Raw genomic sequence first — 27,075 nt, 5'->3', positions numbered from 1 at the left:
GTATTCATGTCAGCACCCAAGTCTCATGTCACACACATTGTCGAGTTGAATAGAGAAGCACACACGTGCATTCAGAGGGTAGAAAAGGCGGAGGTCAGCACACGACAAGCTTCAGCAGGATGGGAAAACCTGAGAGGACTGAGCGGGAACAGAGGCCGGTTCTGGTTTTTATAAAACGCCCACATGCTTTCTGTCACATGCTGACGCTGACAAAACTTCTACAAATGTACAAAAACACGCAGGACGCAAAGCAAACGGCAGGCCTGACTTTGCTACTGAATGATTTACATGATCGTGCATGGGGGGAAGAAATGCCGTTGGCTTCTCCCTGCAGAGTCGAAGACTGTTAAAGTCCTGAAAATAATAAAGCCGGCGTTCAGGAATGACTGGTATCATGAATCATGGAAGGAGAATGTAAGCATGTAAGGAGCCCAGTTAACCTTAGACTGCAGCTGTGTTAACTCTGAAACTCAGAGTGTTTTCTCTCTAGGTTCAGATAAACGCTGAAAATATATTCTATTAGTATAGGGCGCTTAGCTCAAGTACAAAGCTTCAGTTTACCCATTGATCTTAACTTCTACGCTCACCGATGGCCACGAGCTCTCAAGAGTGACCGAAGATCGAAGGCACAAGAGACGAGATTCGCACGTTGAGCACTGCTGTGCAGCTGATGGTTGGCGTCTAGTGCATGTTCAGCATTTTTTCGATTTCCATTATTTGTATATCAACAAATTGTTAGTTGAGAAAAGTTTAATTTGGGAACCTCCCACCATTCTGGTTGTCTCTACAAGTCGCCAAATTTTACCAACAGTCCAAAGTTTGTGGGTGCTACATCACTGAGACACCAGCACTGATGAAGTTCACTCCAGGCGAGGCTTCAACAAAATCCACATTTTAGAAAAGACCCAGAGCAACTCTTTGATTTCTGGAAACAGCACTGGGTCTATTTTTGACACAAGCCAACCTCAAAATAACCCGGTGCCTGAAGCCTGGAGTACAGTCTGATGCGGACACAGCCACAAACAGCTAGAGATTCGATGGCCAAGTACTCGTTCCCGGTGTGTTCCCGGGGAGAGGCTGAGGAGCTCGGAGAAGCTCAGGATGCCAAGGGATGATAACAAAGGTGTGATCTGATCCTTCGGTCCAGATCGTTGCTAAAATATCCTCAAACTGCTCCCCGTGCAGAAATAACTAGAAGTCGTCCTGCTGCCTCAAACCTTCTCTCTCAGTGATCACTTTACATGGAAATGTGTTTGTGTTGCCCCGGCTGGGAAAATCCGATTATTCAAACATTAAAATGTAAATCAGTTTAAGAGTATATTGTGCTTTTACACTGCAGTGTATTCAACATTTCACACCAATAAAAGCTTAAAGTTTCATATCTAAGAAACAGAATCGGATCTTTCGCCTTATCCTGTTTTGTGTCTGCAGCTGAATCTGTGTGATTATGTGTCACTGCTTTAGTTTTGTTTAATAATTTGTAAAAAGACGAGAAAGAAAACTGAGTCCGCCTAGGGCAACACTGCTGCGCTGCTTTAAATACACTGAATGTGCCTTCATCAGCACTGTAAAGCAGGAAATATGCTGACATACGAGCAGTTTGTCCTCCAACATCATCATTATCATCTACACTTACAGCCCGGCCTCCTCCACTGACCTCAGACCTGTCAAAGCTGCTCAGTTCTGTGTACCAATGCTGCATTGGGGGTGTTATTAGTGGCTTTGAAATGGCGGGGATGGGGAGGGGGTTGGGGGTCTGCAGATCCATCGCAGAGAGGCTGGGTTTAAAACACCGAGGTTTCCACTCAGGGCACGGAAACCTGCAGAGCCTCGGACAACAGAGAGCTTTGTGTGTGAACCACTCACTCAGCTGTTCCCCGAGGCCACAGGAGGGCAAAGAGGAAGTCACCACGGCGATAGCGGAGCTGCTGGCACGGGGACCCAACGGCGAGGCTTTGGAGTGAAACGAGTCTCAGAGATGCAGCGCCTGCAGGTGCGTTTCTTTCTGACAGGGCAGCTGTGTTCACGCCTGAGAAATGGAGACGCAGAGCGAGCTAATCACCGGAGCCGCTCCTGGAGGAGCACAGCGACACTGTGAAGGGTCTCCTCTGACCTGCGCTCAGAGGAGGCAGCAGGGAAATTATGCAAAACTGTCCAACGGACTCTTTGTGGTTTGATCACATGCTTACGAACCTTTGCATGTGAGCCACAGACAGACAGATGTTCACCTGCTGCACTTCCTTCACTGCTAGAGCAAAGATACTTGGACAACCCGGACCCTCAGCTTAGACTCCATGAAGGAGTTCATTGGCTCTTAAGCCTCCAAATGTGAACTTTTCACCCTCTAAACTGGAAGAACTACAGTTCATTGATAAAAAGTGTTGCTCATGCAAACAAATAAGGGGAAAAGGTGTTTTAGTTGCTCTGTTCTCACTTCCACGTCCTCTGAATACCTCCTTAAAATACAGTGTGTAAACACAGCCTGGTGCACAGAAAATTCACGGATTTTTTGTCATGTGACAGTTGGTCTTGGCTGTCAGTCATGACTTCTCAGCTGCACCGAAGTCCACAAAATTCTTTCTTTTTTGCAGGATCTTTTTACAGCTGATGGTTTATTTAGGGCAGATTTTTAAATAAGGCGTGTCGAGCAATTTCATTTTGGTTAAAAGGTTAAATCTGATTGCTGCAGGTCACACAGAAGGTTTGTGCAGGTTGGAAAGCTTGTGGCTATAAAACAAAATGTGCCTCTAGCTCCTGCTGGTGGGTCCTGGGATTCAGGTGTGCCAGAAAAAGAAACTTCTGTGTATAAATTTAGACTTTTTCATGCTTTAAACCTGGAAAATCTTCCATTTCTAGTAGATATGAGCCCAGACTGATGGAAATTGCTGATAAAAGAGGGGAGGGGCGTCACGTCCAGGAATATAAGTATAAATCTTGGGATGTTGTGCTGACAAACATTTGTACCACTCCTAGTTTCTCTGAACTTTCACGGCAGAGGTTTGCGTTCCAGTTTAGACTCGTTACTGGGAGAAACACAAGGTTGAAATCAACTGAAATGATTTGAAACAATGAAACGTCAGTAATTACAGGTACAAATGTGGCTTCTCTCCAATCTGACCTTCAGGTGCCCAGATTGCGTCCAAAATAACGTCTTGGAACGTCTCGTTGGACAAAGGCATTATTTAAAGGAGAGAAGCCTCCAGCAGCTGTTTTCAGGGCTGACTGATGATATTTTTAAAGCTTTCTGGTGCTATAAATGCAGTTTTTATGTCTCAGTGACCACTGAAATGAAGGTTAGGCTCTCTCGCCATTCATTTAGATCAGACAGGATATGGAAGACCATCGTATGTTGGTTGATTTTAATATAAATGTCAGCTTGGGCCTCAAAAATCTGAAGATGTCCAACATGAAACCTCGGAAATCACCAAGAGACCCACTGTGGAGAATTATTACATGAATATAAGTGAATTAATTATTTAAAAAGTAACTTTACACAGTGAAAGTGAGCTGTGAGGCAGAGCTGTGTCATCGGTGAGCCGATCAACGATGAAATGAAGTCCTAATCGATGAACAGAGTCCATTAATAGACTCAATATCAATAAGCAGTGTTCGTCAGACTCACCGTCACCGGCTTAACACAAACACACACTGACCCAAATATCAGCCTTTTAATCAGCCCAACACAACCATCCCCCAACACACACACACACACACACACACACACACACACACACACACACACACACACACACACACACACACACACACACACACACACACACACACACACACACACACACAGTGCTGGTTGGCTGGCAGCACGCCGGCCGCTCTCATCCTCATCTCAAATCAAATAAAACCGCCGTCACACCGCCGGCTACAAACTGCTGCACACACACTCTGAAACACACTCGGTCAGGAGTCCATTTAATCAGAGTGATGATGCTGCGTCTGTGCAGGACGCCGGCGTTTGTGAGGTCACAGCAACATCACTCAGATTCTCCTTGTGTCTGTCTGAATAAAGCAAAGAGCTAACAGAGTTTTTAGAGAATTATAGTCACATGACTGTAGGTCACAGCTCGACCAATCATGGTTCCTCAGTTAAGCTGAAGAGCCCAGAGATTTTTTTTTATTTTTTTTTTTTTACATGATCTGGTTACTCCATACAGTTTATTTTTGGCAGATGGTTTTTGTAATGCAACATTTTGTAGGCAAAAAAAAGAAGAAAAAAAGGATTTTTAAGGTTTAAGTCAAATTTGTGGCTCGACAAACTTTGGAAATATTTTAATACAAACATGATTTTGGCTGCTGCCCGTTGACTTTGGGTTTTCAGAGGGTTGTGTGTGATGCAGAGTGTAAAAATATTGGATTTTTGAGGTGTCGATGTGTCGTTTTTGGCATGATTCATGTCTCCAAATCTATCCTATTTTCATTGTTTGAACCTGGAAAAACTTGATTTTGCTGCACGTTGCAGATAATTGTGAGTATTTTACTTACATGAGACCACTTTGGCTCAGGATAGCATGCAGGTTTCTTATGCTTTCAGCCCAAAGATACAGCGCTTTGTACGACTCCTCATTTCCCTGGATTTCCACAACAAAGAAGCATGCTCTGCATCAACTTTTCCCTCATTAAAAGGCGAAACATCAGGCTGAAATAAACCCAGACCACCCTTTAAGGTCCCAGTGAAATATCAATAATTACATCCATTAATGTCTCTTCAATCTGATCATGAAGTTTTGTCCTAAGTGGCGGCTTCAAATGTCTCATTTAGACCCAAAAACAGAAACAAACACGTCTGAGAGGCTGTAAAAGGCTCCGAGTGTTCGCTCTTACATTAACAAAAGCTGCTCATTAAATAAGGGAAGTAGCAGTTTGAGCTTACACTCTACAGTAGCTTCAGTTTACCTGAATAATCTTTACATAAGGACTGGAAAGACGTAACTCAAGCCTATTAACACACCACATGTTTGTCTAACAGTCGAGGATTACAGCAGGTATTAAACGGCTGAAGTGCATCAGTGTTCTCATTGTAATGAAATGCTCTCTACAGTGAAACAGCTCTTTAACTGAAGGGCTGTCAGAGCAAACATAATACCTTCACCCCCATCAGCCAGACTGCAGGCGGAGGCTGCAGAATAAAGACAGAAGTGTAGGCGGGAAGGAACTCCACCTGGAAACAAACAGCCTTCATCTAACTCTCACTCTGACACACTTTGACATGTTCTTACACTCAGATTTTTCCCACTGCCTCCTCACGTCCTCCTCCTTCACCTCTATCTCCTCAAAAAAAGCATCAGGCTACATTTCCCCCCAAAATATCCTCTTGATGGGACTGCAAATAGGTTACGATGAAAGCGTTGCCTTTTCCAAACCTTCACAGAGACACTTTTACAGCCCGGACCTCAGAAAAGACACCAGGATTTAGGCTCTGGTCTCTGGTGAGAGTTATTGTGTTTTGAACACGCACGTCATCCACCCCGACCTGCTCCTACCAACTCTGAGTAGGTCTTCATTCATTCAAAAAGGTGTGGAAGGGTTCGCCATTGGTGACTAAACTCAAGTAATCTAGGCCAAGGTCACGCTGTTTAGATGTACAGGAATGCAGACTTTAGGAGACGCAGTCATGATCTTGTTCATGCTTTCATCATCAGTGACTACATTTATGTCCACAAAATATTTAGACTATCAACTCATACGGTGTTTAGAGAAAATGCGTCTCAACTGTTCCTATACTCCTGACACATACGGGATCACTACAGGTTTTCGCTTAGGCAGCAGTTGTCCTTCTCTCCTGGATCTGTCACAAAAATGAAAAGCCAAAGGATGAAACACACAAATAACCATCAGCAATCATCCACAGCAACAATCAGTGAAATCCACATGCAGGAGTCACTCTGTACAGAGGTCAAAACACTCTGCACTCTGCCAAAAAAGCCACGTTTCCATCTTTATGTGTGAATCTGCTTCCCTCTCGACATCCACTTGTCTGTCTACAAAATGACTCATCTTTAGGCTTTTCTTATTTTTAGCTACTGAAAACTACACACCCAACACACTCCTGATCCCATCGACCAAGGGGAGGCAACAATCGGATACAGACACTAAACTTTAAACTCACGTGAGGGCTCAGACTACAGAATAAAAATCTGTTCGCTTATTAATGTTTGACAAGAATCCTTCCAGAAACCACTTCAGTTTGTTAAGGCTGTACTGAATTTAGGAAACAACATTTTTGGGTGTGTTCTGACAGGAAGATAGAAGACTAATGAAAAGGAACACAAACTGTTTTATTTACTTTCTTTGTTTTAGTGCTAAGACAAAAAAATGTCCAAATTTAACTCAAGACAAAAAGCATTGGAGGGAGAGGTGAAGTAAAGAGCTGGTCTGAGTCACAGATCAGTCTGTAAACTGATTCCAGGTTTATTAGCATCTTTAGCTCATCAGTTCGGCTGCTCTGCTCCCTTTGTTCTCTAAAGAACGGAGGAGGAGGAGGAGGAGGAGGAGGCGGCGTTTGTTTCAGTGTGGTTACATCAGGCGCTACCGCCGTCCCGGGCGCATCTCAACTTTGGCTCGCTCTGCTGCTGATGCTGCGTATCAGAGGGGTGATTCAGAGCATAACAGCGAGCGTCCTCGGATGGATTTGAGCCTTATGTAAGAGCTGTAAGCTGCAGGGAGGGGAGGGGCGGGACTCCAACCGGCATGCCAATGTCACTGGGCCAGTCGTGGACTACAGGACACAAACAAGCTAAGCTCACTCAGCCAGTAACTGATATGAAGAAGCCTGAGGAGTGTGCAGTCTAACACAAAATGATCATCTATTAAAATACTAGAGAGTCAAAATATTAGGAACACACCAAGCACCATGACCTTTGGATTTTGGTCCATTTGAAAACCGTTACTGATCTTTTATTAACCATTTAGAGTCTAGACGTTTATTATATTGACCATTAAAGTGACGAAGGCCACGTTAAATTTAGTAAGAGATAAACCGAGATTTTATAAAGACTGCAGTGTGACCGGGCCCAGGACCATTTGAGGCTTTATATGCTTAAGTTAGGGATGCAAAGCTCCGATTTTTTCCATCTCTAACACCTCAGCTTTTGGTATCTGCTGATCCCATGCCGATAATAAGTTAATAGGTCATATTGCTCAGTGAGGAAAAGACCAGGCTGATATTGACCCAGGCAAACATGGTCAACATCAACAGGACCTTCAGGTCACGTCTGGTTTAAACTAACACGATCAATGACTTGAACAGCAAATCAGCTGTCAGCTCTGTGATCGATGGTTTTCATTGCACACAGGTGGACCGTGCTGCTTCACGGCTCTGTTCACAGAGGCCACAAAGCCTCGCCACACGGGCCGACTTGGCTCTGAAGAGGAAGTGAGGAGGAGGAGAAGCAGGAGGAGGCACACACACTGACCTCCCACACATGCTCTTTGACCCCTGAACAACCTCCAGCACTGAGGCGACACAGCAGCCAGCTAATAAGCTGCCAGCGAGGAGGGAGCGGCAGAAGGCCGAGGCGTCGCTGCTCTAACACTGAAGGGTTAGCAGTGAAAACTCCGAGGTTACAACATCGACGCATCTCCGAGCTCTTTAATGAGCGAACAGCTCTGTCACATGCTTATGCAGTTATTTAAAAACACTGCAGAGAAAAGAGGGAAGAGTTCGTCTCTGCAGCTGTGAAACCGAGAGAGTCCTGTCTGTTAAATGCACAGTTTTCCTCACAGACTCTGGTGCGAGTGCTGTTAAAAATAAAGAAGGCTGATGGTTTCCAGGCCGCGGTCTGAAGTCACACTCAGGTCCGGTTATTTTAACACACCACGCTCCGCTGGCCTGACCCGCCTGCAGTAATGATACAGCCAGAGTCCCCGCCGGAGACCCAGAACCAGGACAGCATCTGGCCCACTTCTGCTTCCTCGGCTCTGCAGAACAAACTCAAACTAAACCTGCTCTGTGTAGCTGTGTCATGGACTATACTGCTCTTTATTGGACCTGAGTGAGAAGAAACTGAGCCAACTTTAAAGACTGAATGGCCTGTGAACTGACCTCAGCATGGACAAATGAAGTAAATGGAGCTTTCGGGATCAAATCTAACATCTTCTTTCTGTCTGGAGTTCACTAAACTCATCAAGGAGAGGAACATAAGGAAGGAAGCAAGGAAAGAAAATAAAGCAAGGACACAATAAATAGAAGAAAGGAAAGAAGGAAAGAAAACGGAGTCAAAGAAAGGAAAGAGGAGCAGATGAAGGAAATTAGGCAGTGAGAAGGAAACAAGCAGACCAGAGGATGGAGAAAAAAAGGACATGAAAAAAAAGTTGAGGAAAGAAATTAAAAGAAAAAAGGAAAAAACTGGGCAAGCGAAGAAAGAAAGCTAGGTGGGAAAAAGGAGTCAAGGAAAGACAAATGGAGGGATAAAGGAATGAAAAACATGAGGTGAAAAGAGAAGGAAATAAGGACCCAATGAAGGGAAGACTGATAAAAGGGAAACAAGAAAAAGATTCAAGGAGGAGTTAAGGAAACAAGAAAGAATTAAATTAGGAGGACACAAGACTAACAAGCAAGGGCAGAAGGAAACAAGGATGGATGGAAAGGTGAGGGAATGAAGAAATGAAGAACAAACAAGGCAAAGTTAGGACAGCGGACAGGTGACACTTTAAGGAAGGAAACAGAAAATGATGTCAAATAAAGAGAAGGAGACGAGCAAGGAAAAAAATAAAAATAAAAGGAGAAATGAGGAGAAGGAAGTAAGGAAGGAGAAGGGTCGTCTCTCCATCATCCCTCCATCTCTGCTCCCTGCAGCATTTCCTCTAATAGGATTTTCTCCCTATTATACCCATTGTAGTGTGTGTGTGTGTGTGTGTGTGTGTGTGTGTGTGTGTGTGTGTGAGGTTTATGTATGGAGGCAAAGCAGAGAGGAGGATCAAAGCTATAACTGAGAAACAGCTCGATTCATCTGGAGGAGCTTCAGCTGCTGAAGAATCACGAGTGTGTGTCTGTATGTGTGCAGCCGTGTGTGTGTGTTGGGAAGATAAAGAAAGAGAAGAAGAGTCTCTGAGAAAAAGCAGATAAATTGATGCAAACGTAGACGCAGTAATTGGCATCCAAGACTGTGTGTGTGCATTTTTACAGCCCATATTACTTCTGCATGGCTGCGGATGTAGGTCAAACACACACACACACACACACACACACACACGCACGCACGCACACACACACACATTCCCCTACATTTACTCCCAACAGACACACACACCAGTCGAGTCCATTAAGACAGCGAGGTCAGGGGCCGTCTTTATCAGACAACAATCCCTCGCCTCGGACGGAAAAAAATTTAAAAAAAAGTTCCCCTCTGTACACTGATGAGTAATAACATAGGTGCTCTGAAATCAGCCAATCAGGACGCAGCAGCAGGATGAGGTAAGCGCATACAGGTGTCGAGTCAAACGACAAGCAAAACTGATCGACAGAGATTAGAGTGGCACGTCAGAGCAAGACGAGGAAGCTGTCGCTCACAGCGTCCAAACACATTATTTCCTAACTATTAAACACTAATTACAGTTATTGTTCTTATTAAAATTATTACTACGGAGAACATGGAATCTTAAAAAAAGGTAACATGAGCTTGTGAAGTTAACATTACACCACATTTCATACCTCAGACTAAAAGAATGCAGAGCCCAACAACTCGTCATTATTTTCTAAATCATTTACAGCATTTCTGGTTATTATGATTAATGTGGAGCTAATGAAGCCAAACACCCAACAAGAAGCACGTACGTCGATGCTAGAGGCTCATTTAGACCTAAGAGTCTAGCCAAATTAAACAACACGGATTATTTTCTTTAAATGCACTGTTCCTGGTTATTATTATTATTATTATTAGTATCATCATCATCATCGGCCACTCTCTGAAGCTGGTTCTGCTGGAGGTTTCTTCCTGTTAGAAGGGAGTTTTTCCTTCCTACAGTTGCCAAAGCACTTACTCATAGGTGGTTATATGATTGTTGGAGTTTTCTCTATTATTATTGAATGGTCTTTACCTACAATATAAAGCGCCTTGAGGAAACTGTTGTTGTGATTTGGCGCTATATAAATAAAATTAAATTGTTAATATTACTGTGTAGCACAGCATGCTAAACAACCAATATGAGCACCAGAGCACGCCGGTGTTTCTGATAGGAACACTGAGCCCTTTTTTTTTTTAAACTTCAAAACTGACAGAACGCTGGCCTGAAAGCCGAGCGCAGCATGTTAAACACAAGCCGTAAGAGTGTGTGCGCTCTGCGGTGAGGAGCCGTTGTTAAAATGCTCCGCAGCGTTTTAAACACGATGCTTTGTGCCTTCAAACTAGGAGTTAAAAGCCTGGCTTGCCTTCGCCTTGCGGAGGCATAAACCTTTGAACACGCTGCCAGCAGAGAGAATCAAGTCATTCAAAAACCAAAAGAAACAGAAGTTGAATGTTGAACTTCAAAATAAAGGCCTCCCTGCTGAGGTTTTCTTGGTCAGTGTGAACATGAAAGAGAAAAAGTAACAAAGTAAGAAATTGGGCTGACAGATATTTTCTTGATTAATCTGCAAAATGTGAGGGAACAATGAGAAAAGCAGCATTTAATTGTTCTGCTGCCTTTAGTTATTTTAATTTGAAAGGTTTTCCCACACTGCTGAAGGTGTGAACAGCCACACTTCAGCCCCCCCCCCGGTTTCAGGACGTCTCTCAGGACAAACAGGTCGTCTGCAGAAACAACAGCTTACCTGCCAGACGCCGTCATCTGGCAGCTCTCTGGGTTGGGGGGTTAACGCCTCAGGAATCTCAAACATGTGAAGCCATGCCCTCCACCACCACAACCATCCACCCACCCCCACCTCCTCTGTGTGATCAGACTCTAAACCTGTTAGTCTACCTCTGAGAGACCTGCAGAACCCCCCGCCTGAGGAAAGGCCACAGAGACCCTAAGAGCAGGACAAAACAGAGCTCCTTCAGAATAAAAGCCTCTAAACAAACCGAGACAGCTACAAATGATTTCTGCTTTATGTGTTTGTTTCTGTGTTTAGTCTGTGTGGTCTTGCACGGACTCATTTATGGAGCCTTTAAGGTTCCTCTACAGAGGACAGAGGCTGATGGAGAAAACATCCATCTGTGAGAACAACAACTAATGCACTTCCTCTCATCTGTCATGTTTTCCACTCGTCCCCTCTCCATGGAAAGAGGATGCTGCAGATAAAAGTCAAACTGCTCCCTGTTCCTACTTCCTGTCTGACATTTTTAACCCTTCATTGGCTTCTGTCTCACCATCCTTTGGATGGAGGTGATGGCGCTCTGCCTCGTGTTGATTTCACTGAGCTCCCAGTAATGAAAGACAAACAGCAGCAGAGTCTCAACCAAACACCACCCTGCTGTTTAAAACAAACACACACTTCACACTCAAACATCCACACACTCAAACCCTTGTGGTCAGGTGACCCAGCTGATGTGTGTTTACCGTCAGTGCTGCCTCCGTTCATGCTCTCCGTGCTGGACTGTGACAGCGCCATCCTCCGGCTGCGGCGCAGCGACCTGTTGGTGCTAGGGCTCCCCACCGGTGTGGATGTGGAAGCACCGTCCCTCCTGGAGAAGATCCCGCTGAAGAAGCGAACCAGGCGCCGCTCGCTGGAGCGTCCCCCACCTCCCCGCAGCAAGAAGCCTCCACCTGCTGCCCCGGCAGCGTCCTTCTCTGCCGCCAGCCGCAGCAGGTCGCTGTTGTCCAGTGTGCGGTTCTTGCTGCCTTGCGCCCTCTCCCAGCGGCTCAGCTCGGACATGGAGTCCGTCTTGTTGAGGACGGCGCCGACCTCCAGTGTCCTGCTCTTCTCTCTGGTGGGGTCGAGGAGGCGGGCTGAGGGGAGCGGCGCAGCCGGTTCGGCATCCTTTGCGGCGTCCTGGCCGATGCAGCCGGAGCTGCTGTGGTGTTTGTCTTTGGAGAGCGCCCGCAGGCGCAGCAGCTCACCACCGCTCCAGTGCCTGAAGCTGAAGCTGCGGCGCAGCAGGCCGGGCGGGCGCTTCAGAGGAGGTGGAGTCTCCGGGGGGCCTTCTGTGGACGGCGTCCCGTTACTTTTAGAGTGGGTCAGCTTCCCGACGCTGCTCATGGGCTCCGAGCTCTGCTCCTCAACGCTCTTCGCCTTCAGGAGCTTCTTCTTCTGCTCGCCAACGCAACCGTTCTCCACCAGCGCCTGTGGTGCTTCCTCCACCTCCCGCTCGCCGCCCTCCTCCTGCCCAGGCTCCGCCAGCGGACTGGTGGCCTTGGCGCCCCGCTGCAGCAGCTGCTTCCTGCAGATCTTCAGCCTGCCGAGCTCCAGCTGGCCCGTGCTGAACGTCCTAAAGTTCCGCATGTAGCCGTGGGAAGAAGAAAAGTCCTCCGACTCGTCCTCCACCTCCTTCAGCTGCTCCAGCAGACCGCCCCGCTGCACCTCTGCCGACCCCTCACGCCTGAAGGCGCCCACCTTTGGGTTCTCTGCCCGCCGGGGCACCGACCCCTCATCCTCTAAGCTCTCCCTCTTCACCAGCGTGAGGGAGATCCGGTACACAGTCTTTCTCTGAGGAGCTCCTCTCTCCATCCTCTCAGAGCTGCTACTGTCCAGCAGGTACATCGCCTCCTTCAAAGCTCATGTGAGAAACTGTGAACTGCTCCTTTACTTTAAAATATTCGGATTCAAAGGGAAACTGTGAACTGCTCCTTTCGTTTTATCCTCTGAGCACTAACCTCTGCAGGCTGCTGATGGGTCTGCGGGTAAATCCAGTAAACTAACATGCATTAACTCCATAAACCAGCTCCAAACCCAGGCTTTCCTCTTCATCCAGATGTGTAAACAGCGGTTTAGAACGCAGGAGACACTCGGGGTTCATCCCAGCGGGATTGACGACACGCAGGCGCGTCCTCCGCGGCTCCCACGGGGCTCACAGCTGAGCTCAGCCCGGCGTCTTAGGCGTCCTGCCCGGTCAGAGGAGGTCCTCACTCCGCGCTGAGTCCCGCCTCCAGCTGCGGTGTCTTTACAAACCAAACCGGGCGGGGAGACGCTGTTCGAGTCCCGGACCGTCTCCCATTGTGTACGCACATCCCCCGCAGCGACGCGCAGCAGCCAGCCGGGCCTCTCGCTCCTCAAACCGGCTTCACTTGTGCTCCAAATGCCGCTGAATTTCCAGCTGAAGATCCGGACCCGGACCTCCGCTCACACTTTAATCCGCTGACAGTAAACACCGGACTGGACAGCCACCGCACCGTCCGCCGCTGCACTCTGAGCGATCTCCGCTCCACACACACACACAGACACACACTCAACACCGGCCAGCGGCAGCAGCAAAGGATGATGGGAAAACATGGAGCGGAATACTCACAGGAACCGGAGTGTTAAACCACGTGTTTATTATTTACTCTTACAGCAGAGCCTGGGCTATTTTAGAGGCTCTGTTAGCGGCACCAACACAGAGCAGGACAATTTTCTCCTCACTATGGCTTAAAACCTATGGAGACCTGAAGCTGCCAAAATAAAAACAACCCCCCCCCCCCCCCCAAATAAAAAAAAAAAAATTCAATTAAATTAAAATAAATTCCAATTAAAAGAAAATTTAAGTACAAACAGTTTATTTATTCACCCATTCAAACACATTTAAGGAGGACTGAAAATCCCAAATTAGAAAGAAAGAATGAAGTAATAAAATATATATATGCAACAGCTTATTCATAAAAAATATACTAATTGACATTTTAGGCTTCAATTCACTTATTCACTATTTTGTTTATGTGTTTATTTTATTGGTTTGTCCATTGAAGCTTGTTTATCTCTATTTTTGTAATACAATTCTTTTGTCCTGAAATATGAAAAACAAATAGGATGGCATTAAGATTTTCTTATGGAGGACCAAAAGTACTAAAATAAAAAATAAATGTGTTAATGAATATATAAATAACAAATATAAATGCAACAACAACAAAAAATTAAAAAACATTCATGGCTATTCATTAATTTATCAAATTTCACATAAATGAATGCTTCCGATTTGGTTTGCTTCTGTATGCGTTTCATTTTAAATATTACTTGCATTTATTTACCTTCCTGTTTAAATTTGGATTTTCTTCCCTTTTTTCTTTTATTTACATAACCCTTTGAAGTAGAGTGCCCTTTTTGCAATAATGAGTTAGAAAAAAACTACATACATGTGTGTATATATATATATATATATATATATATATATATATGTATATGTATATGCAAATTCAACTAAATATCAAATATGACACCATACTTGCAATTATTTTGTTTTTTAATTATCTATTTTTATTAAGCAACATTATTATTTATTATTATTTTGATAATTGACTTTTTTTTTCTTTTTCTGGCAGTTTCAGTCTTCCATACTTTGGCTACTGAAGCATGGATTTTATATTCTGGAGCGGGTTTCTGTCATGTTCTCCCTGCAGCAGGCTGGAAACTTTCCTAAAATAAATGCTGAGGACCTGATGACCCTAAACTGTGGCTTTACTTCCTGCTCTGATCTACATGTAGGTCAGCGGGGCAGTAGCGGGGTCACGCGAGAGCAAACTCCAGCTCTGGTTTTACCGTCTGCACCGCCTCCTCTAAAGCAGGGGTGGAGCCTCCTCTTTCTCCTCTCTGCCTGTCAAGCTCTTTGAAGCCTCCAGGCAGCCATGGAGGCAAAAGCTGCACCCAGAGGGGCACAAAATCAAATTTGAGGTGGAAGAAGCAGCAGAAAGAGGAGCTTCTGACGGTGGAATACACACAAACATTTAAGTGATGTTTAATTGAACCTGAGAGTACACTGATTTAATCCCAAACAGTAAGCAAGAAACATAAAAATAAAGACGCAGAAACTGAAAAGTCTGAAAGAGGTCTCCATCTCCAGAGGAACCACTAAATTCCAACATAGATCTGAGTTTCTCCCTCCTGTTTTACAGTCCCTGAAACACCGGGCTCGTGTTGATGATCGCAGTAATAACACACTAAGGAGTTCAGCCTTAGTGGAGTTGAGGAAGTGATTCTGCCTTTAGGTTGGATATATCCCCAACCTATGAAGTTATGAGGAAACGAAAAAGATGGAGAAGTGGCTTCCATAGATCTGCACACTGGAAAAATATGAAGGTGCGGGCTTCTGGGCTGTTAAAAGAGCAGACTGAAAGAATAAATCCTCCTTAAAAACACTGTTTACCTTCAGGTACCCCACAGCAAAGATTACACATATGCTGTGTTTAGGGGGTCCTCCTGTGTTTAGACCCAGGGACACTATGAGCATGTGCAGCTCCATCACCGCTCCAACTTTGAAATATTTAAGGTGGAAGTGAGAAGTGGGTCTGCAGTTGCTGTTTGTCACGTGACCTGCACTTCTTTGATCAGTTTCTAAATTAAAGCGAAATCCTGAGTGGAAACTCGTTCTCTCAGCGCTTTCTTTCATCACGACTTCTCATCTCTGAAGTGCCTCCCTTCATCTCCAAGGAGGAGGAGTGCGGGGGAGGATTAACTCACCCTCCTCTTCCTCACCGTCAGGCCTCAGCCTCTGACGCCGGGTGGATGATTAGTGGGATTAATCGAGATTAGACGAGCAGCCGAGGGCAACTTTCTCCTTCCACTTTTCGGTTGGGAAGCACATAAAGGTGGTTAATGTGCCCCCTCCCCCCTCTAACGAGACACCGAACATCAAACGCACCTCCACCTGACGACAGATGGACACAGAGGGTCGCCGTTGCTCAAGCACAGGTGGAAACAGCTGGACGGAGATGGGTAAAGTCGTCACACGAAGCTGGAAACATCATGCATCAAGGTGAGGAGGGGGAAGGTGGAAACAAACTCCACGCCGAGATGGCAAATTACACGCCAACGCACGCTGCACCTCCATGACATCAAACACACCTCGCAGCCTTTCATCCCGCCGCAGCCTCGGACTCAGATGTGAGATAACTCGAGTGATGTCGCAGCCACCAATGCGGCTCCTGACTCTGGCGGGGAAGTCTGTCACAGCAGGTGGAGACATGAAAACCGTCTTCTGCAGGTTTGTCACCGAGCAGGCGGAAGTTGGATGCCACACCGCCACAAACATCACGACACAGACTAATCTGTTAACCTGACGCAATGGACATGACGGTCAAGATGGTCAGCACCTCCATTAGTCCAACAACCAGCGAGTCCTCGTGTTTCTGAAGGTTTGGTTCTCAAACCGGAAAAAAAACAGCAACCTGTCCTGAGGGACAGTCTGTGTACAACTCAGCTCAACACCTGCAATCAATTTATTCGTTCAATCGGGCAACCATGAGGTCAGACCTTGGTCTGGACATGAGAGCTTCGGTTCATGGACACAAAATGTCACGTTTTTTGGGTCCATGAGCACAGCTGTATAAGCAGTGTATTTCAACAGTAAGTATATTTGTGTAGTAATCTGTTGTGGTGAAGATGGAGCTGAATCTGTCGACTTTGGTCAATCTACAGTCATTCCCTCGCCCATCAGGTCGCGGATACAAGCAGTAGAATTGAGCTTCTCCATTTAGACTGATGCTTCACAACCTTAATCCAGATATTCAGATATTTTGTGCGCAGAATATAACGTCTTTGGAGGGGTCCCCATGGCAACCAATCTTTAAAAGATGTGGCAACCGATGCATTTTAACCCAAACCTAACTCATCAGTTTTTCTTCCATAATATCATTTTCTAACCCCAGAACACTAACGTGAGTTTCTAAGACTTTAATGAGGAAGAAAATCAAGTCCAGAAACTAATGCAGCTTTCAAATTAATAGGTTTTAAAGGCTTTAGGTTGCTGGCTCAATAACTGGTACAAACACAGTGAGGCGCTCTCCCTTTGAGGGTGCCCTCCCTCTTAAAAGGTAAAGTCTGCAGCAGAAAGCAAACAAAGACTGAAATTATGGGGGGGGGAACCATCTATTTCTACCCTCTGCAGGTAAAAGAGTGCTCAAGGGCACTTAGATGGTGGGTGCTTTTGGTCAGGACGATGACAAGGTCTCGTCAAAGTCAGCGCTGTGTTAATTCCAATCGATCAGCTCGATCAGAAACAGATCAGAGCTGTCTGCGGTAAGAGGCTGCTTTATCTCGACGTCCTCCAAAATGAGCTGTTAGTTTTTTGTGTGTGTGTGAGGATTTGTCTTCTCTTTCCTCTCGTTAATCATCTCGTGACCTCCCAGATTTATCTGGTGACCCCGTGTGGGGTCCTGACCTCTGACAGATACCAGTGAGAGGGATTTATAGCCGGCACACTTTCAGGAAGGTTATTTCTCATTTTCCTGTGAGTTTAAGCTTCCTGGTGCAGGCTGTTTGCAGTAAAGTTGGAATCTGAGCGTCCGCAGAGGTCTGCAGGGCTTTAATCTGTCCTTGGCTCTCTGGGGACCCCGCCGCCGCCACTGCCCTTATCGGGCCCTGCAGCACCCAACCCCGGCAAGAGCGCGGACAAACACCGCCACATCAGAGAGGGTCACTGCGGCGAGGTTTATAGAAGGAGACACAAAGCAGCTGGATATTTGAAATGGTGATCTGCGAGCACAGCGGGATTAACCGGGGGTCAACTGCAGCCGGCAGGTGGAGACTGAAAACCGATGGAGGAAAAGATGGAGACATGGCTGTTAAATGGGATTACCAAGAAGTGTCTGGAAACAGCTCTGCTGCTGCATTTAAGGCAAAGGAAAAGCTTTAAAATAACGTTTGAAGCCTTGAATGAATAGAAATCACCTCTTCAGAAACACTTTACTGCTCCTATGACACTACACACACGTCTTTTTCCTGGGTTTTCAACAGATCTTGAATTCATATCTTCCTTATGGTTTTGGAGCACCTTTGGGGAAACGCCTCTTTCTTCAAGGCAAATTTCACTTTATTTTCTTTATTTTAGTGGCTTAGAAACAGGATGACAGCTATAGGTTATATTTAATATAGACTTTACACATGTTTAGTTTTCTCTGAGGTCTCTGGAGACGCAGTGAGTGCCGATGTAATCCGCTCTAAAGTGCCGTCCAACCTCGCTCTCTAACAAGGGATTTTGAGCAACTGCCCTCATGATTATTGGGATTATTGGGAAAATACTACTCACTGATATCCTGCAACTATTTACAGTTTAATAAAGGCCAAAGCTACACCCTGCTGGTGTCCTTTCAAGCTATATTAGTTTTAGATTTAGTTACATTTAGATGTTTCAATTCTAAATGCATGCAGACGCCCTTTAATAGAGACGATTAAGCAACACTTAGGAAGAATGAATCTTTCTATGGATCATAATTCCAATTCTTGATCCTGAAATGACATAAACACCCACAGATGCAGAATCAGGCCATTTATTTTATTGGTTTTATATAAACACACTAGAATCTAGTGTGAAGAAGTCTTAATAATATAGTTTAACACTAATAGCAGTCATTTGAATGTACTAAGAGACTCTGATCTACCAGCCAGTCACTTCAGTCACTTTGGGTCTCAGCGAGCGTTACATGAGTACAGATGCATAAATCATAAAGTTATAAAACAAGGCTCATTTTAAAGCACTGATACTGATCAATACATCAGGAACAGACAAGCTCAGAGGTAAACTAAGAGACAGAGAGGTGGTGTGTATCTGCTCACTGACCATCCCAGCATCCATCTGCTGTGTCGGCACGCTCTGGCTGCATCACATGAAATATGTATGCAGCTCTGCAGACACTGCCAAAGCATGTCTGACACGCCGCACCTCCACGAGGGAGAAACACACACCTCTGTATCTCAAGTCGAGTCGGCCGTCTCTGGGATTAACTGCTCGGCCCTTAAAACGTGTTAAAATGACTCAAACAGCCGGAGACGTTTACTCGATACGGAACGCTAGACAGATCTCATCAAACTGCAAATATATGTTGAACTGTGGTGGAGGATTTCAGCTTGACGAATCATTTTAAACTGTCAGAGAAGAGCTGATAAAGCAGAGGCGGTGTATAAAAACTGTTTACCATGAATGAAAATCAATAACATAGCTGTTTAAATTCAATCTGCATTCAGTTTTAATTTTTTCATCATTGTATTTTTTTGTCTCCAAGAAAACATCTGGCATTCTATAAAAGGCTGATGAACATCTTTGAATGCTCACAACTAATATTCAGAGCTGCAAGGCCCGCCCCCAAAGTTCCTGTACGTACAATTTAATTTAGACCAGGGTGCCTTCAGCCCCCTAAAGCCTACAGAGTGAAAATTTAAACAAAAATGGGCACAGTGTCAAAAGTTTTCAACAATAACTCTTGAGTATGCTTTATAACAATAATAATAATAATAACTAGGAGTTTGTAGGTACACATAGGTTCCAGTTGGATAGAAACCTGCTAAAGTTACAGTCTATAGACGATCGCTTGCAGTTCTGTTTTCTTACTCTTCCTGCCGCTGTGGGACAAAACATCACCCAAAAATATTAAATTTAGACTGTACACCATAACTTCACCCAGCATTGACAGCTGAGGTAAGAGCCTCTGCCTTTATTTAGTCTGAAAGAGGGAGTAAACTTTGTAAAAGAAGTCTGGCGCAGGTCAATTAGCCAGAGAAGATCATCTGACTGATGACAGCCATTAGTCACGTTAGTGAGGATATCCCAAAGTAAGGCTGCTGTTGATACCACTGAGTACAGTACAGGACATTTATGAGTACAGTATCCTTTTTTTCTTCCTGTTAATTAATCTTAAAATATATTTCACTATACCTTTAACGCAAACAATCAGGTGTGCAATGATGGGGAAAATCGCTGGTCTATTTGTATTTGTGTGAAAAAGCCAGTAAAAGAACATTAGTTTTACACTTCCTGACAACAGGTTAAAGACAAGCTCCTGTGACAATCATGTTTAGCAAACACCCAGCGGGGAGCACTCTAATCAAACATGACACACACACACACACACACACACACACACACACACACACACACGCTCATCTTCCTCATCCTGCAGGAGTTCAGGGTTTTTCTTCTGCATCAAAGACTTAGGGAGCAGCGGGAGGTACAACGCCCTCCCTTCCACTTACTGCCTCACGTTCTCCCTCAACCCCTGGAGACGGGGGAAAATGGGTCAGTTAGCAGAGGGGGGCGGAGGAGAAGGGAGAGAAAGGGGGGAGCAGGCAGGGAGTGTCCCCCTCTGGTGGGAGGAAGGAGGAGGAAAAGGAGGTGCTGCACATCTGCACACTCATAAGCATGCTTCACTTAAAGAAGCCAACTCAGCTTCAACAGCTAAAATCTTAATGACTCAACAGCACAGAGGTCAAAGGTCAAACAGCAAATAAAGGAGACATAGTCCTGTTTTAGGCTACAGAGACGTCCAACAACTAAACGCAGTGTTACTTCTCTTACCTGTGATTGGAGGAGGTGGACAGGTGAGCCAACATCAGGAGGACATGAGGAGAGAGAAGAGAAGAGAAACAGTCACAACATGCTTCTGCAAACAGGGATAAACTGCATTAGTAATTTTAATCAGACAAATTACAATGAAGTTTTGCGCATGTGGAGACATCTGGAGAAATAAATCAGCCCAGCGTGTTGTGTTGCAGATTCCAGTTTTCTTTCATTAAGTTTAAATGTTAATAATAACAATAGGTTTGAATAATAAGAACAACTGTGGAGGTATACATTAAGCTACACACAAGTTCACACAAATAACACACAATGAGAAAAAAAAAAAAATCATGCTATTCATACCTACCAGACTTCATTCACAAAAACTGATTTTTCCTCAAAGAAAACAGAAGCTGCTGTCATTTTTGTTTTTGACCCATTTATTCAGATCTAAACTATCTCCTTAAAACCCCAAGTTCACATAATTTAGCTAACTAAACAATCAAGGCAAAAGTAGGCAAACAAATTCTGTTGTGAGGTAAAATTCCTGTTTTTGTGAATGGAGTCTGGTGGAGAGGAGCGGCTTCACTTTCTTGTCAGAAAGAGCAAAGAAATTGGTGAAAATGATCAAAACAGAGCATCCACTTAAGGATATTGATTTTTTTTAAGATGCCAGACCAGTGCTCCTTGGAGGCTTACTCTAGCGCCACCTACTGCACATAACACACAGACAGTGGCTCAGATTCTGACCTCACTCCAAAGAAACGGGGCGTCCTCAGCTGAGAGGAAACAGTTTTGACTCTGAAACAAAATGATTCTGAACACCAACTGCTTTTAAATATGATGTATGACATTATCAGGCACTTGTGTGTAGACCCTGCCCTCTCAGCTTTAATGATGCGTGGGGATTTCCTTTCTTTGGTTCCCACATCATTAGGAAACCAAACACACAGACTCCCATCTCACAGGTGACCTTGAACAGATTTATGCAAATCAAAAATGGAGATGGAGTAAATGTGGAGACGAGGAGAGAGAAGAGAAACCTGCCCCACCCCACGCTCCAGACGCCCAGTCTGTTGCCATGGAGATGCAAATGGAGGGGCAATGAGAGGGGATGGGATGGGGCCGGGCGATGCACGGCTGGCTTGGCACCTGAAAGGGGTGTGTGTGTGTGTGTGTGTGTGTGTGTGTGTGTGTGTGTGTGTGTGTGTGTGTGTGTGTGTGTGTGTGTGTTTGCTCACTGAGCATGTGCAGACACACAGGGCAGCTTCTCTCCAAGAGACATGGGGATCATGTGGTTACCAACCTCAAACCATTAAAAAGCTACGGTGGTCTCTGACGTCAAATCGTATACACAAGCTTTCTTTATCCCTGTGCTTTTACTCAAATGTTTCTCATTAAAAAGACAAAAACTGCAGTTCCTCTAATGTCCACAAGAGGCTAGCTCCAATGGTGAGTGTGTCCCCACAGAAATTAAAATGTCCAACAAACATGTTTAGAGGCTGGTCTCCATAATTTTCCCCTTCATAACAACTATATCGAGAGTGAAGTTTTTTATAACTGTATTAAGGTTAACAGTTTGTATTATTAGGGGCGTGGCCTCCTTGACTTACAGAAATAGACCTGGACCACGTTTGAACCGATTTGTGGGATTTGGTAATAAACTGAATCATGTCATCAGCGTAACGTCAAAGTGTATGCTCGGTCTGTCCCTTCTGGAGCACTTTTGAATCCAGTTGTCTAACAAGTAATTTGGCTTACTGTGCGGTTAATTATACTAACAGACAGTCCAATAAGTCTGTGCTCCGGATGCAGCATCCTAAATAGGCTAGTTTAAGTTATGTGACAGTTTAGTCCTACACATATATGGTCACTTGTGGCTCCACAAAGGAAACATGGTGGTGGCTATAAAGCTACAGAAGGTTCAAAACTGGACTTAAGAGTATGTGTGGTCAAGTCCACATTAAGCTTCAACTTTGGTGGGATACAAAGACGACAACAAGTAACATTATAATAACAGAAAGTAGTGCTGTAAAATGAATTACTCTGAATTTACAAAATTGGGTGAAATTGACTACTTAATCACTTTTAAGTTAAAATATAGCCTTTTTTGACAAGAGGCTATAGAATAACGACAGACCAATACTTTAGTTTAATAGTATTTAAAGCTTAAAAAATAACTCACAATTTAAAAAAAAAGAAAGAAGAAAAACTGGCTTGATTATGGTTTGTTTTTGAGGAATTTTCCAACTTCTTATAAACAGAAGAGCAAAATGAACATTAAAGAGATGGAAAACAATGAGAAAAACGCATCAGATATGACCAGCAGATGTTTGTGGAAAAACAAAACAATAAACGGCATAAAACTGGCAGTGAAACGGGATGCTGCTGCAGCACAGATGGAGCCCAGCTGATTATGAATTCATGAATATCTGAAAACAACTAAAGATCACAACTGAAACACACACCTTCAAGTGTGTGTAAGTGTGAGGGAGTGATCGGGGGCCGCAGACAGCTGATGTCCAATAATCCCACGAGAGGTTTGAGTGCGCACATAATGTGTTTTAATCTGGTTACAATAGCTGCTCAACCAGACACTGGGCTGATGTTATGCTGCATTACAACGAGGCTGGTGATTGGTTCATGGCCAGGAAGCAAAGAGTAGGAGGAGGAGGAGGCAGACCAGGAAAGAGGGCGACGATGAGGAGGAGAAGGGGGCAGCTGGGGGTGAAGTGATAACAGCACTAATCCCAGATAAAGAGAAGAGGAGCAGGTGGAAACTGGCATAAGAAGTGGAAAATATCTTTAGCTATTGAGAAAAGCTGTAACCACTATTTATTGATGATCCATTGGTCCACAACAATAACTCAAAATGACAAAAAAGAACCAAAGTGATGTCCTCTGAATCATTTTCTTAGATTAAAGACATGTCTGAATGACAAATGAATACAAAAACAGCTACAACAACCAATAAAATATTATAAAATACATGAAAAGCTCCGTCCTGCTAATTGACAAGCTTGCAAGTATTTTGATATTCTTTTTTTAAGTTAAAATGTGAAAAGTTCCCAAAGAATAAGATTTGGTGGTTTCTTTCTTTACGTTGAGGTTTGGGATGGGAATGAAGAACTGGTTTGAGTTAAGAGCCTCCAGAAATCCATGTGCGATCTATCAAAAGTGTTTTCTTTTTATTAATGATGACATATTTACATGAGCATCAAAACATTTCAGAGAGAAAAATATAATTATTTGGGGGAAAAAAGCTTAAATATCATAAAAGAAATGTCCTCACATTTTACGAGGTAAAAGTTTAAATATTTTGAGTTGAAAATGTTGAAATGTTAAAAAAGAAAACATTTAAAGTGGGAAGTCCGATATTTAAAATGTAAGCTAAAGGTTTTGAGACTGAAAGTAACGCTACAATTAGAAAGCTGAACTATTTAAACGGTGAAAAAGTTGTTTCTGTTCATTGTTGCCCCTTTCAAACACCTAACATTTAACTCTTGATTGATCTGATAAGTTAGATAAGTTACAAACACACACCATGAGACAAATAAGAGAAGAGATCATTTCTTCATCACGCTGCGAGTGTGTGCTGCAGAAACTCAGCAGAGACTCTGGAGACGTGCTCGGGATTCTCTGAGAAAATGTCACACAGGAAGTGTGTGTGTGTGAGTGCGTGCTGTGCATCATGAGGCACATACATAACATGCACACATGCACATACATATGTAATAAATGCCCTAGAGACATCATTAGAAAGCAGAGAGGGGGATCCATTAATTATTCAGAGCCTGTGAATAGTCCCGTGTGTGTGTGTGTGTGTGTGTGTGTGTGTGTGTGTGTGTGTGTGTGTGTGTGTGTGTGTGTGTGTGTTAGTGACAGGGATCACAGGCAGCTAATTGGTTCCCACCAATCACAGAGCACCGTGCATCAGAAAACTGTGATCTGGTCAGGTTAACAGCAGCAGAAAAGTTGATTAATTCAGCAACTTTTAGAGCAACATTGCTGCCTGGTGACAACATTTTTACATAATTAGACAGTCAGATAGTTTCCCTGCAGACATCAAATACACACAGGGCTGTTCACAGTTAGTATTTTTTACTCTTGTGTGGAAAGAGTTACAAAAATACATACACATACACAATACTAATTAGTAGACAGGGATAATTTACAAAAGCCAGTGGACTATTTTGCAAATTTAAAGAATCTAATCTGTATCCACTCTAAATTTTAATGGGATCTTCCTCCACCTTTCCACCAAATTTCATAAAATTCTGCTCAGAAGTATCAAAAGATCACAACACCAATGACCTAAACATCAAAGTATTAATACATGAATTTACCCTGTTTGCCCTGAAAAGTTGATGCATGAGCATTATCAGAAAACTACTACAAAAATATAACAGGAATGTTATTTAATGCACATTCTAACTTTTTTCTTTCTTTAAACTTTAGGATCCCCAAAGCTCGGTGCAGATTCCACTTGGAGTGAAAATGTAAAACCAACTTCATGAAAGCAACGACTGAACAAAGACAACTGTTAATTAGGGACTGGTTTGTTTCTCCAGTTGAACATTAAAACAAACAGGTCCTTGGTAGCATGTGTTCTGGGTAGGCTAACTCACTGGAACTTTGCATTCAAACATGAACATTTTCAGAGGTCTGGACCATTGTTTAGGACTGCAGTGAACTGATTCCAGGGCTCGCAAAATCGCTAGCCCGACGTCCCGGGGCTAGCGATTTTTCCAGTCGGGCTACCAAAATCTATCTCAGCCCTGCCCGTCGGGCTATCATAGGAAGGGAAAATATGTGTCAATGCTTTTGCATTCTTTCGCAAATGTAGCTGAGTAATTATGTCATTGGCATCGATGAGCCACTGTCAATATACGACATATTGAAATCGCGTTTGAATTTGCGCTTGTTTTTTGCTTTCACTTTCACTTTGCGATCGCGCGAACGGTGTGTAGAGAGCGGCAGCACTGATTGGTGAGTGACGATTAATTGCGCACCAATTCCTCTGACATCGTCTTATCACTCATTAGCTACTATTCAAACGTGACAAGTGAAATCTCCCACAGCAAGCTTAAACATGTAAGAGGTTGATTGCGCAGAGAATCGCTGACCGTTATGTAAGTACGTGTGTAAAAGCAGCAGGATTTATGCAGGTATTTTAGTTCTGCTGAGCCAAATAAGACAGGTCAGGGTGAAGAAGGGGCAGCCAATGAAAAGCCTACCACAAAACGGAAAAGTTATGACAAATCAGACTATGAGGCAAAAAGAAAGCTCAGCTTTTTTGGTTTCATGGACAAAAGAATTTCTGTGGTTGGAATATGACGAGCTAAATAACATCATGTTCTGCCAGGTGTGTTGTGAGTTTCATTTCATTTGAGTCGACAAGCGCCTTTGTTACTGGGACCAGTAATTTTAAGAAAGACCCCATCAGAACCCATGAGAAATGCAAGAAATGCATTATTGCTCAGTCTGCAATATCTTTCCCAGAACAAACAGCAATTGCAAAAAACATACTAAAAATAAACCAAGCACAAGCAGAAGTCCTGAAAAATCTTTCAAAAGCGTACTATGTTGCAAAGAGTGAACCACCATTGTCAAAATTTAGCAGTCTTTGCAAACTTCAAAAAGCAAATGGCCTCGATCTTGGTTCCACTCACCCCTTACCCTTGACTTCAGTGGAAATTTCAGATTCAGGATCTGACACAGACTGATTCATGTTCTACACAGTTCTTACAAGTTCATAGAAATTTCTGTTCAATTAGAAACAAGTATTTGAGTTGATGACTGTGATTTTTATACAGTTGTTGTGATTTGTATTTTAACAACTTTCTGATTAATTTTTGTTTCCGTTACAATATTATACTTTAATGTATAATATTGTAAAGGAAACAAAACATTAAAAAAATTGCTCTCTTTTTTATTCGGGCTACTTAAATTTATTTTGGGCTACCAAAAACTGAAGAGGGCCTGCCCGAAGGGCTACCAGAGATTTTGAAATTTTGCGAGCCTTGGATTCCCATTCAATGTTTGAAAAACTGTCTGTACAAAATTTACCATGCTTCATAAGCACTGCACTCACATTTGGTACATCTGATCTGAGCATCCAGGCCACCTTATTTTCAGATTTACACTGCAATGTCTGACAAAGTAACAGGGAAAGTCCTACTTCCCATTTATTTAAAACCAACTAAAGCCTTTTGGCCCACAAGTCTTTTGTACAGGAACCCTGACTCAATTAAACATTAATATAAGCAAAAACAATTCATCAAACTTTTATCTTTACAGGTTTTTAGATATGAAATGTTTGCATTTTTATTAGTTTTACACAAAAGAAATTGAGAATTAAAGCATTTTGGATTTAGGACAAAACAAGACATCTGATCAGGTCTTGCTGGGCCTGATCAGATGTCTTGTTTTGTTCTGTCTTAGCCAATCAAAATAACCCTTAGATCTTTATTAAAGTATCCCTGTAGGAAAATATCCCAACTCTGTAAAGTACAGCAAAACTAAAACATCCTTTCTTTGAGTACAGTGACATATTTTTCAGTAATAAAATACTTTAAATACCAGAAATATAAGAGTACTTGAGGACTTCAACCTTTGATTTCTGGGTGTCTGTTAAACTCTCAGTATCTACACACTCTGTGCCCACACACATCCACCCAAACACACACACACACAGAAAATTCCCAGCATTCCTCCCATACCGAACGCACCGCAGCTCACTACTGCC

General features: G+C 43.7%; 1 protein-coding gene across 7 annotated transcripts in view; it reads right to left on the bottom strand.

The window, feature by feature from the left end:
* agap1 (ArfGAP with GTPase domain, ankyrin repeat and PH domain 1) overlaps window positions 1-27,075 on the bottom strand; it is a 170,149-nt gene that overhangs the window by 109,546 nt on the left and 33,528 nt on the right. For 3 of the 7 annotated variants that reach the window (XM_025902792.1, XM_025902793.1, XM_005459167.4), the window contains exon 1: window positions 11,491-13,337. The exons of 3 other annotated variants lie outside the window; for them this stretch is intronic. In XM_025902792.1, coding sequence (XP_025758577.1) covers window positions 11,491-12,631 — 1,141 coding nt within the window. In that variant the 5' untranslated portion in view covers window positions 12,632-13,337. Of the gene's footprint in view, window positions 1-11,490; window positions 13,341-27,075 lie in introns of those variants that run through there. One more of the 7 variants, XM_025902794.1, reaches the window with a different exon arrangement.

This window comes from Oreochromis niloticus, linkage group LG23, assembly GCF_001858045.2.
Source record: "Oreochromis niloticus isolate F11D_XX linkage group LG23, O_niloticus_UMD_NMBU, whole genome shotgun sequence".
Lineage (NCBI taxonomy): Eukaryota > Metazoa > Chordata > Actinopteri > Cichliformes > Cichlidae > Oreochromis > Oreochromis niloticus.
Note: the sequence above shows the minus strand (reverse complement) of the source record. Positions and strands in the feature narration are given on the sequence as shown.